General features: G+C 42.4%; 1 protein-coding gene across 7 annotated transcripts in view; it reads left to right on the forward strand.

The window, feature by feature from the left end:
- LOC134213273 (aryl hydrocarbon receptor nuclear translocator homolog) overlaps positions 1-14,373 on the forward strand; it is a 627,873-nt gene extending 613,500 nt beyond the window's left edge. For 6 of the 7 annotated variants that reach the window (XM_062692167.1, XM_062692165.1, XM_062692163.1 and 3 more), the window contains 4 exons: positions 1,135-1,419; positions 1,485-1,590; positions 1,679-1,820; positions 10,353-14,373. In XM_062692167.1, coding sequence (XP_062548151.1) covers positions 1,135-1,419; positions 1,485-1,590; positions 1,679-1,820; positions 10,353-10,789 — 970 coding nt within the window. In that variant the 3' untranslated portion in view covers positions 10,790-14,373. Of the gene's footprint in view, positions 1-1,134; positions 1,420-1,484; positions 1,591-1,678; positions 1,821-2,487; positions 2,540-10,352 lie in introns of all 7 variants that reach the window. The other variant, XM_062692166.1, reaches the window with a different exon arrangement.

The raw sequence follows: 14,373 nt of genomic DNA on the forward strand, positions 1-14,373 counted from the left end.
TTGGACAAGCCTGAGCTTCTTCGATCAATTTTAGATGATGTGTAGGAAAATTTTTATCGAAAGTATGATCATTGTATACTTTTACCTCAACTCTAGCGGCTCCTGATGAGAATTCACAAATCAATTATTATTTATCATTAAAATCTAAAATGTAAAGCTATGTACCAAAGTGCCTGCTGGATGCCAGTATGCAGGAGAACATGCATTATAGGACTCTTCGTAACATGCACCTGAAAAACGTTCAAATTGGTTCAAACGGCAATCTTGAGGTCTGGCGGCCAAAGTTAGATTGTAATTGAGACGCTAACATATTCCAATCGCTTAACATGAACTAGAGACGGATGAAAAAGGAGTGACCAAAATGAAGTTATGTTTTTATTCATCAGACATTTATTGGTCACCCCATGTACAGTACATGGATGAACCATTAATTGCCAACTTTCAGGCTGTTTTCAATGATATCGATAAGATTGCGAAACAATGTTAATTTCTGGTTTATTCTATGTCAGTTAAGCAAATAAATGCATTTAAATGAATGTGGATACGTGTAGGTAAGTCATACCATTGAGATCTGTAGGTGGCCATTTTTAAATTGGGAGAAAATTACTCTGTCCAAAATATATGCATTTTCCATGTCGAAATTATATATTTGATGTCCAAAAAGTAAATATTTTAGTTCGCAGTATATCACAGTTTACACCTAGTAAACGTAATTTACTCAAAAATTGGGCAATGGAGACACAAGACTAATCATAGGTTATGTATTTGGATGAACCTAGTGGTTTTCAATTGTTTTATACTATTCAATCTCGATATTTTTTCTAATGAATGTCCTGCGCTTGTCCAAGATACATCATTTACCCTAGTCAGAAGGTGCTTTAATATTACCAGTTACCTACCTCGATACCTGGTTTCTCACCGAGTATAGTTCGCAGCACTTTTCGCTCGAAAACTCTGAAAGCTTTCCGGTTCGACCCTTTTAACGAGTTTTATACAGAAAAAAATTTGTTACCGGTGTCCGTAAAAGGCTGAAAATCAGCGCTGGCGTTCATCCAGTTTTCACGATCATATTTTTAGGATTACACGAGATTTGAAAATCTAGAATATTTAATATTTCATTCATTCAACTTTCAGATCCCTGCATTCAACGCACGACGCGGTGGGAGCAACGGACCCAACGGACACACCCGTGTCCTACCAGGCCCCCGGGCTGGACTACTCGATGCCAAGCCGGCGTGAAACGACGCCATCTAGTAGTATATACAATCCTCACAATTTGATTTCACACTTGCCATCACAACAACCGCCATCAGCAGCGACAGCCGCGGCCGCCGTGGTAGCCAACGCCTCGATCCAACGGCCCGATAGTGCGCACAACCCGGTGCAATATAGCTATAATCCAACGCCTTCTCCTATCCAGTGAGTAGTTTGTTTATTATCGACATATCTCTCCGTTGAACTCAATACAATATTGTTTTTCACAGATACGGTTCCCCTGGGACGCCTGGAGCATCCGGTTCGCTTGGACACATCTCCAAAACAAACAACACCTCGCCAACGCCTGCAGCGACCGCATGGTCGTTACGACAGGTAAAAATCGTATATCCCTTAAAGCGATAACGTCGATGAAAATCTAAACGAAACTAATTTCAATATATTTAATTATTTCCTCCCACAGCCCCAACCCGTTACCGAAGGTTACCAGTACAGTGAGCTCAGTCCGAATCGATCACCGACGGGGCCAACGTATACGCAGCTCAGTGCGACCGGATCCCGGCAAACATCGACATACACGCCATCCTCCGCGCAACCTGGCTCGGGTAAATCACCTTAGATTTTTAATTTTATTTTATTTATCTATCTATAACATATCATTTGTAAGAAGAATCAAACTCCCAAGCATGGGTCTGTTCAAGAAAGTGTGACCCTAGCGGATGTAGTAGCTACTGTCAGCCCATGGGAGGTTCGTCAGCAACTCGTGTAGAAACTTTTGTCACAGACGGTCCATCTCGTTGGCCGGTCTCACCCATAACTAGCTGTAGAGAAATTGTAAGCACGACGTATGAGTCGAGAGACATTCAAGAGAACGAATTTTGGGAGTGCGACGTCTTCACACCCATGATGTTGGCTATTGTGTTCATTGTCATCATCAGTATGTGTTTGCTATATCAGTTTTGAAAATAAACAAATGTATCAGAATTAATTCTATCAGCCTCCTGATTAGTTTTGGAAGAAGTAACATCTATTTGCATGAAGATTAGACTTTTAATCAACAGTTGCGGTATAAATAATAATTATGACATTTATGTATGTCGACGTTATTATTTATTCTGTATGGCATGATTTTGTACGATTTGTAAGTCTTCGTGGAGTAAAACAGAATCAAAACTATATGACCAGATGAAATAGCAAATTAAAACATGGTAATCCGCAGTGTTTGAATATCACCATTACTAAAATAATCACATTATTTACTTTTTATTGTAGAAAGTTACCCGTACTACCTTTGGTTCTTCTCCTTCTTGGTATTTTTAATATGGTAAGTATTTTTGCTACATTTTTTTACACTCTAAGTATGATCTTGTTATTACATTGATTAATTAGGTATTATGAAGTCTATTCAAGGTAGAAAATAATCTCTTATTTTGCATAGCTTCATATCATAGACTGCTTCAAGTACGAGCAGATTAAGGAAGTGACATTACATACCTGTACAAAAAAAATTTACTTCCACGATTTGATGATAGAGAACGATCTGTTGTTCCTCATCTCTAAACTTTCATGACTCGATGGTCCCTTAAATTACGGATAAAAGGTTTGACTGTTTTCTGAATACAGGGCTGATAGCGATGAATGTCGTACAAAATAATGACTTTAGTGATCAACGATGATGAAAAAAGGGATCAAATAGTGACTTTTGTTTTAAGTATTAAAGTATGTCATATTCCGAAGACGAGCCAGCCTAGGGCTGAAAGTCTCCTTAATAAAGATACAAAAAAAAATCATATTACACCCAGGTTTTTTTTTACACGGTTTGGTTTTGGTCGTTTAAGACCTTCAGGGTCAATGAAGCAATGAGTTAACCCCACCAAAAAAATTCAGGGGGTATTTGAAAAGCTGTAAAAGTTCAGGTTAACCGAAAAATTAATGAATTCCAACCGCGTAAAAAAAACCTGGGTGTATTGGCTTGTTGTCCCTTTTGGGTACATTGGGTGTGTATTGTGGTGACACCTGGCGCTACAACACTGTAGCGCAGAGTCTAATTATCTAGTCTTTCTATTGTGTAGCCATTGTTTTAGAATTCATAGGCTGGGAATCGAACTCATGATCATGCGCCTATGAGACTTTCATTGGATCCAGAAGGATCACACGACCGATTTAACAATCACAAACGATTGTAATGTATTGCAGCGGTTCTCAACCTGGCGTACATGTACCCCTGGGGGTACCTTCGCTGGCCCCAGGGGGTACCTCGGACAAAAATGCGTAATGGCAGATGTTTAACAGTTCCAATGAAAACTTTTCAATAAAGATCTGATTGAAACAAAAAAAAAAGTTGAATGATATGTTAAAAATAAGCTTCTGAACTAAAATCTAGAATCTGAATGTTCGGAAGCGAAGCACCCATTTAAGAGGCTTAAGGGCAATCCTCACGGAATCCAAATTTACTCGCCTCGGCCTTTTAAGAGGCTCGGAAGTCTCTTTTCAAGAGACTCGAAAACCTTTCAAGAAGCTTCCTTTCAAGAAGCTTGGAAGCCTCAAGCCAAACGGCTTGAAAATCTCCTTTCAAGAGGCTCGAAAGTATTTTTTCAAGAGGCTCGGAAGCCTTCTTCCAAAAGGATTGGAAGCCTCCTTTCAAGAGGCTCGGAAGCCTCCTTTCAAGAGACTCAGAAGCCTCCTTTCAAGAGGCTCGGAAGCCTCCTTTCAAGAGGCTCAGAAGCCTCCTTCCAAGAGATTCGAAAGCCCTTCTCAAGCGGCTCGGAAGCCTCCTTTCAAGAGGCTCGGAAGCCTCCTTTCATGAGGCTCGGAAGCCTCCTTCCAAGAGATTCGAAAGCCCTTCTCAAGCGGCTGGGAAGCCTCTTTTCAAGAGGCTCGGAAGCCTCCTTTCAAGAGGCTCGGAAGCCTCCTTTCAAGAGGCTCGGAAGCCTCCTTTCAAGAGGCTCGGAAGTCTCCTTTCAAGAGGCTCGGAAGCCTCATTTCAAGAGGCTCGGAAGCCTCCTTTCAAGAGGCATGGGAGCCCCCATCTAAGAGGCTGTGAAACCTTCTTTCAAGAATCTTAGAAGCCTCCTTTCAAGGGTCTCAGCAGATATTTTTGAAGAGGCTAAACCTTATTTGAATTGGAAAGTTTTACGGAATAACGTAAATTTCGAACAACTTTTTGGATAGAAACCATGTTTTAATGGAGAGCAGGGCCGGACTTTGCCGACAGGGGGCCCCGGGGCCAAGGCTCCCCAAACCTCCTCAAAATGTCATATGGTGGAGAGCCATACTGCCGTCATACGCATAACTGTCCCATGTACATGGGAAATCCCAGCAAGCGTGGGACAATTATGCGTAGAACGGCAGCATATGTCCCGTTAGTTTTCTGGTCCATTTTCATATATCTGGTTAGTTACGCTAATTTCATTACGGCGGTAAAAATAGGAGGTACCTTACTCCTTTTTAATTTGAATCCTGTTGGTTTGAACATCGTTCAAATTACCTACACCTATACTGCCGTTCTACGCATAATTGTCCCATGACTGAAAAACGTTAACATGTTCTTAAAAAGAGTTGCCTACGTTCACTACATTCCTAAAATGTTGGTAAAATTTTCAGATCTAATCGATTCTGAAATCAGTGGAACAAATTGACTCCAGTTTGTATTTTTTTTATAAAGGATAACATAGGACAACTATGCATAGAACGGCAGTGCAATGGTCATACACTCCATGTTGTTCGGAGAAAAACCGAATGGTACATCATATTCTAAGTTGCTCGTTCTTGTGTCGCCAATTGCCAGTCTGTCTGTATGGTTGCACGCAGCCAGTGAGTTCATGGTCTACCCCGGAATCGATTTCCTCGTCAGATTCTCTGCTAAACATTACTTTTGCTGATCTCGTAATCTGTTGCCGGAAAATAAGCTTGCTGTCGTGCCATTGAGGAGAATATTACAGGCGGATCATGTTCAGGGGATTTAGAGTGGGGGAAAATGATGACCTGAGTCTTCGCCACGTTTATACAGATCTTCCAGCCGGTGAAGTACTCTGTCAGGGCATCCAGACCACGTTGGAGTTTTGCCACTAGCACTCTAATCACTCTACGTTGGAGGCGTCATCTGCGAACAGAGACAGAATGCCGCCTTCTGGAGGTTCATTTTTTTCTTGAGCAAGGGTAAATGGAAATCTGCAAATAGACACCTGAGGAGGTTAACTCAGGTAGTGTGGGGATGGGATCTCCCGACCCACTAAAACCGAAACCCCTTCGCCAGTACGTATCTCCCGGACCGCAATCAAGCAATACATCAGGGGAGGACTATTGAGAACGCTAACGCCTATGCTAACGCACTCGACGTTATAACACAACATCGACTTCAAGGGTGGTGACCTTCTGGAGGTTCTGGCATTTGGGAGGTGAACAGATTGATAAGCAGAGGCCCGAAGATACTGCCCTGGGGGACGCCTGCGACGATGTTATGCTCCACTGATTGAGACGCGGAATGTCCTTGCCGACAGTTAAATGTTGATTATTTTCAACAGGTAGCTGTAAAGATCGTAGCGATGTAGTTTGTACACCAAGTCATCTTGCCGTACATTGTCGAAAGCCTTCTCGTAAGTAAGGCCATGGCGGATGGTTTTGAGACAAACTTGTTCCGTATGAGGACTTTTTCTGAGGTCCACCATTCTGGCCTGGATAATTTTGGTCATGTGATTGCACCGGGTCATAAGCGCAGGCAGCCCAGTACGTTGATACTGCCTGCAAGTGACATTTCCCAGACGGATCAAATCTTTGGTGGGTGTATGAATGGTCGGGGCGTCGCGCCTCCTGGATGGCGTGCAGTTGCTCGTTGACGTATTGCCGCTGGTAATCGATGTTCTCGTCCACGCACCGGTGAAACCGACCCCAGTCGAGTTGGTAATAGTTACGCTTGGTTAGCTCGTGTCGATTCACCGAAGTTCCAACTTCAACCACCACCGGATAGTGGTCCGAGCTGAGCTCCTGGAAGACGAACCGCTGTGTCGAGCGTTGCAACCGACTCCGTTTCGTCCACGATTGGTGCTTGGCGTTCAGGTCTTCGGCGATGATGAATTGCTCTTGCCACCGTCGACTTTAACTTGTATGGGGCAGTATGTCACGATGAACGTGACGACTCCGATGGAGGTGGTGACTTCCACTCCAACGGCTTCGATGATTTTGAGCTTGTAGTCCGGCAGCAGACGATGTTGCTCTGCAAGGCGATTGCCACTTCTCCCCCTCTGGAGCTTGTTCGATCGAACCGCACCAGCCTAAAACCCGGAATTGTTGCACTTACCTCGGGCTTCAGTTGGGTTTCGGTGATGAATGTCGCGTCAATCTCTTTCTCCTGAAATAAATCGCTGAGCTCAACGATTTTGCTCTTGAGCGAGCAAGCGTTCCATTTTGCCAGACCCAACCTAGAAGCCATTTTCAATGACAAAAAGGCCCAGAGTCTAAAACTGGTCGAACCGAGATTTGCAGCTTTGAAGCCGAGCCACAAGTTGGTACAATATTGGAGCCAGCTGATCCGGGGTGTGGACCGGAACGGAATCCTCTGGGGATAGAGGATGTTCATTTTGCTGTCGGCGGAATCCAAGAGGAGGGAGCGGGGAGCATTCGCTGGAGGATGGAGCCTGCGGTGCTGGAGCTTGAACCAACGCAGCTGCTGCTACCAGTCCCTTGTGCGGTAGTAACGGTGGGAGGATTAGAATCGCTCGATGGCCGATGGCCGGATAGTTCGGCTCTTTAAGTACAAGAACACGATTCTTCTTCGGGAGAGTCCTTATGGAAGCCTTCTTCGGTTTTCCAGGAACTCCGCTCGCTTTGGGCAGTTCTTGGTGGGGGCCCGATGGTTGTCGCCACAGTTGGCGCACTTGCAATCGGTCACCTCCATCTCCATCCGATGAGTGCCGGTCGGATGGATTCGCCACACTTGTTGCAGCGCGGCTTCATGCGGCAGTACCTGGTGCCGTGCCGAGAAAACGTAAACACAGCAAACGAACGAGAAAAAAAAACACAAATTGCAAGCAAAAGGCACGTCCGTACGCGCTGCTGTCACAAACTGGATTGGGCAGACCCACCTTCATTTTTTACTCTCTCAATCAGCAGAAGCTGATTTCAGTTTTTGATGACATCGTCTATGAAGCTCAATATTCAATATATTCAGATCGAGTTGTGAAGCCAGTAGGTCTGAATTACCTACCTGGTTGGCTACAGCGTCGATACACCTATGCCTGGCGTATTGTAGCGCTCCATAATCGTCGGTCTTGGGCGATGTTCCTCCAGTTTCCCCGAACGTTCAGGGTCCCCGGGTCCGATTCCACCACGTGCAACCAGCGTGTTCGTGGCCTTCCACGAAGTCGCCGGCCCCTATCTGGTTCTCTGTTAAATATTGTTTTCGCTATTCTTCCTTTCGACATTCGCACTAAGTGACCAGCCCACTGAAGTCTGCCGTATTTTATACAATTCACAATTTTTTACTTCTTTGTATACTTGATACAGTTCAAAAGCTCTCCGGTTGGCCTCTTTTAACGTCCTCGCTCCAAAAAGGGCCACTGGTAGAACAAAGAGTTTTGTATAGATCAAATTTCGTTTCCGTCTGCATGCTGCGGGACCTAAGCTGGTTACGTAATCCGTAAAAGGCCCTAGTCGCAGCAGCAATACTTCAAACACATCCCCATTAAGCACTTCCTCAGCATCAACACTACTAGGTCTTCCTCTATCTCTACCTGCCACCATGTACAGTGAACGTTCGCTAATTGGGGTTTTTTAGTTGGGGCGCTTTTTGGTTGGGGTTCGCTAATTGGGGCGAAACCCAATTAAAAAGCAGCTAAACGTCAGAATTCGATGTCAAAAACGCGTTGACGTTTTGTTTCCGTGATTGGCAGGATCGATATTTTCTGGCGCGTAAAATTTTCTTTTGTTCAATGCAAAAAGTAAACAACATTGACGCTTGTCAAACCGCCCCAATTAGCGAACGGCATTCGCTAGTTGGGGTGAGGTCGTGCCCCAATTAGCGAACGATCACTGTACTTTGTCTTGGTAGAGTTACTGGTTAAGTCTATCCTCGCCGTCTCCCTTTTCAGTGGGACAAAAGCCTCCACTACTGCTCTGTGATCGATTCCAATGAGGTCGACGTCGTTCTCAAAGCCCAGGAGTATATGCGACCGTGTGATGATAGTGCCGTTCCTCTGCACGCCAGATCTCCCAATAGCGTCCTCGAGTGCAATGTTGAACAATAAATTCGAGAGTGCATCACCCTGCTTCAATCCGTCTAAGGCCACAAACGAGGTTAACACTTCGTCTGCAATCCGAATACTTGATTTCGAGCCATCCACGTATCAGTCTAATCAGTTTCGCCGGAAAACCATGTTCGGACATTATCTGCCACAGCTCATTTCTTTTCGCTGAATCGTACGCTGCTTTGAAATCAATGAACAGATGGTGAGTCTGCAAGATGTACTCAAGTATCATCCGCAGGCATAACATCTGATCCGTCGTTGATCGGCCCTCATTAAAACCTGCCTGGTATTCAAGCGATCTCAGTCTGTTAAACACAATACGCGACAGGATTTTGTACGCCGAGTTTAGAAGGGTGATCCCTCTGTAATTGGCACATTCTAGTCTGTGCCTTTTCTTATAGATTGGACATATGAGGCCATCCGAACAGCCGACAGGCAGTTTTTCATCCTCCCATATTTTTTGGTTAATGTGGTGGATTGATTGATGCAGCTGCTCACTTCCGTGTTTGAGAAGCTCGATCGAGATCTCGTCCTTCCCAGCAGCTTTACTGTTTCTCAGCTCGTTTAGAGTCTTCTCAACCTCGTCCAGCGTTGGGTGTTGCACAGCTTGACCGTCGCCAACTATGTCCATCCTGCTCCTTCCACCTGGCTGCCACCATAATCTTGTCTGTCAGCAAATTCCCCTCTCGGTCATTGTACATGGCGGGCACTGGCGCAGTCTTATGCCGCGCGCCATTGACAGTTGCGTAAAACCTCCGCATATCGTTTCTGTCTATGTTCTCCTGCACTTCAGCTATCACACTCTGTTCGTGTTGCCTTTTTTTCTGCGGTGGATGATTCGTTTTTTTATTTCTGCCCTTGCTACACTGTACCGTTCTCTGTTTGAACGGTTACGAGCCACTAGCAATCGACTCCTAGCAACATTTTTGTCGTCCGTCACTCGCTGGCACTCTTCATCAAACCAACCGTTTTGTTGGCGTCGCTGTGCAGTGCCTAACACTTCCTGCGCTGTTGTAGTCACAGCTTCGTGGATATTTTCCCACAATCTGTTGACGTCGCCAGATCCGGTTGCATCTCCTATCCGCTCGTCCAGCTTCTGGTGGTACTGTTCAGCAACTTCTTCAACTGACAAGCGTTGGATATTGAAACGCATTGTTCTGTTGTTTCGTGGATGTGTGACGCTGGAAAGTCGTGCCAGATTTTTTGCAAATACAAGGTAGTGATCCAAGTCAATGTTCGGATCTATGAAGGACCTTACATCTATGACATCCGAGAAATGTCGTCCGTCGATCAGCATCTGTGAGCAAGTGTCTCCACTCGGATGTTTTCTGAATTATAGTCATTATATTAACAGTTCCGTCAAGTGTCAAATTTGGAGCAGAATCAGCTGTCAGTCCATACAAAATCGCGTTGTCAAATGTGGAATATGGCGGTTCTCTTCTTATAGGACTCTAGTCTGAATTATAAAACGGACGAATTATAAAAAATCTCGCCAAAAATGAACTTTTATATAGTTTTCAGCAGATTTATTGGGAGTTGGGTTGTGTACTTTGGAATTCGACGACTTTTCCTATCCTGGGCCAGTCTAATGCTTACTAATGCCTGGATATAAAGTAAATCCGTAGTTTCCAGAAGTGGGTTTGTCTTCTTAGGAGGTTTATCACTCGTGAGGAAATATGCCAACGGACAATGAATGCAAATAAAAAAACACCCCTGGAAAAAATCACACCTCTTCAATAAAGAGATCAAGAATAAAAGAAGAAAATAAAAATTATTCCGCCTTTAGTTTCCATCTACTTCACTAATTTCATTTTGCAAAATCTATATGCGTTTATGAAGACGTGGACATGACACAAGACAACCTCAATCACATTTTCCACTTTCTATCTCCATCAGGTATCTGGACGGGCTGGCAAGCGCATCACCCCGCCGCACCGGAACCAATGCAAACCAGCAGTAGTAGCGCTAGTGGGGCCGGCGGTGGAGGCGGCAGCAGTAGCAATAGCTCAGCCAGTACCGCTCCGCCCCACATATCGCAGCAGGAAATCCCGCCAGAACATGCACAGCACATGCAGCAGCATCACGCGGCCCTGCAGCATGGACACGGACCGCACAGTCAACAGCACCACGGGCACCATCCCGGTCATCCGCAGCACCACCCGCATCACCCGCACCATGCCGCACATCAGGTGCATCACCCGGGACACCATCCGGGGCAGCATCATCCAGGGCAAGGCCACGAACTATCCGACATGCTGCAGATGTTGGACCAGAGCGGGGCCACCTCGTTCGAAGATCTGAACATTCACATGTTCAACACGCCATTCGAATGAAATTTGTTGTATTATGGTTATAACAATTATAACCAGACGGCTGCGGCGGCGGCGTCTTACCACAGTGGCAATGGCAGCGGAGGTGGTAGCGGACTCGGCAATGGCACAGTCAGCGGCGCTGGCAGTACCGGGTTGGGAGGAGGGTTTGTTGGAGGCCTCGGGGGGATCACCAATGGAAACCACGGGGTCACGGCAACGGCAGCTGCCGGCGGTTTCACCGGCTTTGGGGGCTATCTGAATGAACAAATGTAAATAGTTGCGGGTAGGTTCATTGGACTCTTTGGTTGGGATTTTCTTTAAAGCGGAGCGTCCTCGTCCATGGAATTATAAATAGTAGCTAAAATGGCGGCGATTGGAAGAGCTTTAATTTTTATTGTTTTGTTATGTGAATACACAAGCACACGCTCAATAGATGTTCCCTTTTTCAGATTAAAAAACAGAACTTTTGTCTCACTTTTTATTCAACTCAATACCGTGATTTTCGTAACGTCTCTCTTATATTCGACAAGAATCTGCCAATCGACCATTAAACGACCGAATGGTGAAGGACACGGCACTATTTTAAAAACTCGGGCTAATCTAGTTCTAATTTAATATTTTCAAATTTTATTCAGGACTTTTCGGGGTTCATAGCGAATAGAAGCAAAATCAAAATCAACGAAGAAAACAATGTTTATGGCTATTATTAGGAGTATAAGACAATGAAGGCGGCGTAATGAGAAAAAAAGAGTTAAGTAAATTCATATAGCTGTAATTGTATTTGTTTTTATCGTTAGGCTTTTTTTTGCGTTTTTTTAACGGCCAAGCATATGCCGAATGTCGATTTTATGTATTATGGTTCAATATTCCTGGCTGTCTTAAGTCTAGTGATCGTTATCCGGAATGATGAGCAAAAAATAAACTTCGTGTTCAACTTCAATTTTAAATATGAAATAAAAACAAAACAACAAAATCTCTGTTTGAAAAGTTAAAACGAGCTTCTATCCAATGCTTTGAACGAAGTAGTAATTTCCAAACATTATCCTGAAATATGGAATTTCAAGTTACAAGGCATCGAATTACTCTTCAATCATGCTATAGAACCACAATAAATCCATCCATGTTACTAGGGATGTTTTGTTGATACCGCGATCGCCTCCAATTTTGTGCACTTCCTATTGACATTGAAAAATTCATGAAATTTTTTATTTCCACCCTTGCATAATATTATTTATTCTCGCAACTACTCGGCTACTCAAAACAAACATCAGTACTTGACATTCTATAACCAATAATAGATATATCGAAACATGCGTTGAATTAGGCCCGAGGTGCGCAGAATATGGTGCTTTTACGGGTTTGTTTTTTTATAATAATGTCGGGAACTATCCTGCCCGATTAGCATAAAAGTCCCATGCCAATTTTTACCGATTTTGATTTTTTCTCAGAACTAAGTTTAAAATTGCCTCCTATTTAAGAAAAATTGATAAAATAATAAGCTTCGTTGTCGCTATTTATTCGCATACCATTCACATATCAGATTTTGATACACTTTTGCACAAAAAATAAACATATTTTTTTATTAATTTAATAGTTCCAAAGCTATGTATACAAATATAGAATTTTATGTCAAATTTTCGGAAAAATTGCAGGTTTTATGAATTTCTTCGTGTAAAACGTGTTTGAAAAATTCAACGGCAGATTACTCAAGTTGGAGAAAACTGACATGGGACGCTTATGCGAATAGGGGAAATATTCATCTCAATTCAATCAAAGTGATTGGTCTATTTTTTGGGCAACAATCACCCAAACCCAACTTGGACTTTAATTTATAATGTTTCAAAAACTAGATGTGCATATGCACAGTATGTGGAAGAGCGTCAAATAGAGTGGTACACGAGCCGAGCACGGATGCATGTGTTCATTTTGTGTTGAGTACTTCTGTAACTACTACGGTAAAAACGCAGAAAGCAGTATAAGGATAACATCTAATTGTTCAACACTTTTTTCCCGTTCCCGGATTTTACTGCCCAGTACAGCTTTACTTCACATTTCAACTGAACGACTTTTTGTACATCTAAAGATATCAGCCATAATTAAAAAAAAACAATTAAATCAGTGTAAGGCAACTGAGTAATAAACGTACCGAACGGAAATATGGATGCTGCTCAAATAGATTTACTCCCTACTTGTGATTCTAATAACGATCATTATTATTATTTAAATCCTTTATTTCAAAACTTCAAAATTTCCCGAAAAAAATGAATATAGGTAAAAAAGAATCACATTATACATCATTAGGTTCGAATGAGAAGTGAGAGTAACTAAGGTAGAGAGCGGACCCGCTTCATTCGAAGGTGTGAATAAATTTTGTAAAAAAAAGCATCAGAACAAATTCCATTTTCTAAAAAGATCAAACCTATATCATTAAAGTAAAACTCAAGACAAAGATTCCTATCGAGCATGTCACCAAGCAGGAGAATCGCGTTTTTGCAGACAAAAAAAAACAAAAATTCTTTATCTCTACCTGTAAGAAATTACTACTCTTTAGGCTCTGAACTTAAAGACATCTCTAAACGGCTAATGAGTAAGTCTTTTAGTTTTGTTTCAAAAGGAATGACATTGATTCATCAGAAGCGAATGAGGATAAATTTAAACAATTTAATTTTGAACGACCGCTTAGATTATGTAATTGTAGACTTAATAAAAACAACCATTAACTTAATTTAGTTATATTGAAAAAGAGAAAGAGAGTTGCGTGAATTTAGCGAATGCTAAATGATTCCTAATGAGCGATTATATTTTCATCCCCCGTTTGTAATAGTTACAGCAATAGAATATAGGTTGGAAAATTCTCTTCCTCTACGTTTTAGGAATGCAACAAAACTGCAACAACGCCATCTGTTTTTACCGTTTGTTTGTTTATTTTTTTGTAGGATTATTTTAAAAGTATAAATAGTAATTTCCTATTACATTCTAGAAGATAGAGATACGCAACACGATTGACTGTTTTCATGACAAGTCAAATGCCGAAAGCCTCTTATATCAGAGCAGATAGGGGGCGTTCACCATTATTCCTGATTATTTAACCTAAACAATTACTGTAAAGCATTTAATTTAGTTAAACAAAACAGGCAAATCTGACGGAAAGCAACCCATAACCGAATAATTTATTTGTAAAGTAGATAAATTGATTCTATTTTCTTTGTTTATTATCTTCTTCTAATGTAAATCTCTCACGATGCCCTAATGGGTGATACCAGAGTAAGTGGTTTCTTCCTGAATATGAACATAAAAAAATGAATATATTTTCCGAAAAGCAATTCAAGTCTTCAGTAACGAAACATTCACGCGTACACTCAAGCTAGACCGGAATGGATTCAGTTTTGGTGAATTGTGCAACAGCATGATTGTGCGAATGAACGGAAGGCGAAAGTATAGTAATAAAGTAAACGAAAATTAGCTATCCATTTGTATAAAACAAGAAAAATCAACAAGTACAGAAGATTGTATAAGCGAAAGCAAATGTACTCTTTTTTGAAATGTGGAGAAAGAAGAAAAGATATCAAAAATAAAAAAGCGATATAACGTTTAAAAATTATTAA

The sequence above is a fragment of the Armigeres subalbatus genome, chromosome 2, assembly GCF_024139115.2.
Source record: "Armigeres subalbatus isolate Guangzhou_Male chromosome 2, GZ_Asu_2, whole genome shotgun sequence".
Taxonomy (NCBI): domain Eukaryota; kingdom Metazoa; phylum Arthropoda; class Insecta; order Diptera; family Culicidae; genus Armigeres; species Armigeres subalbatus.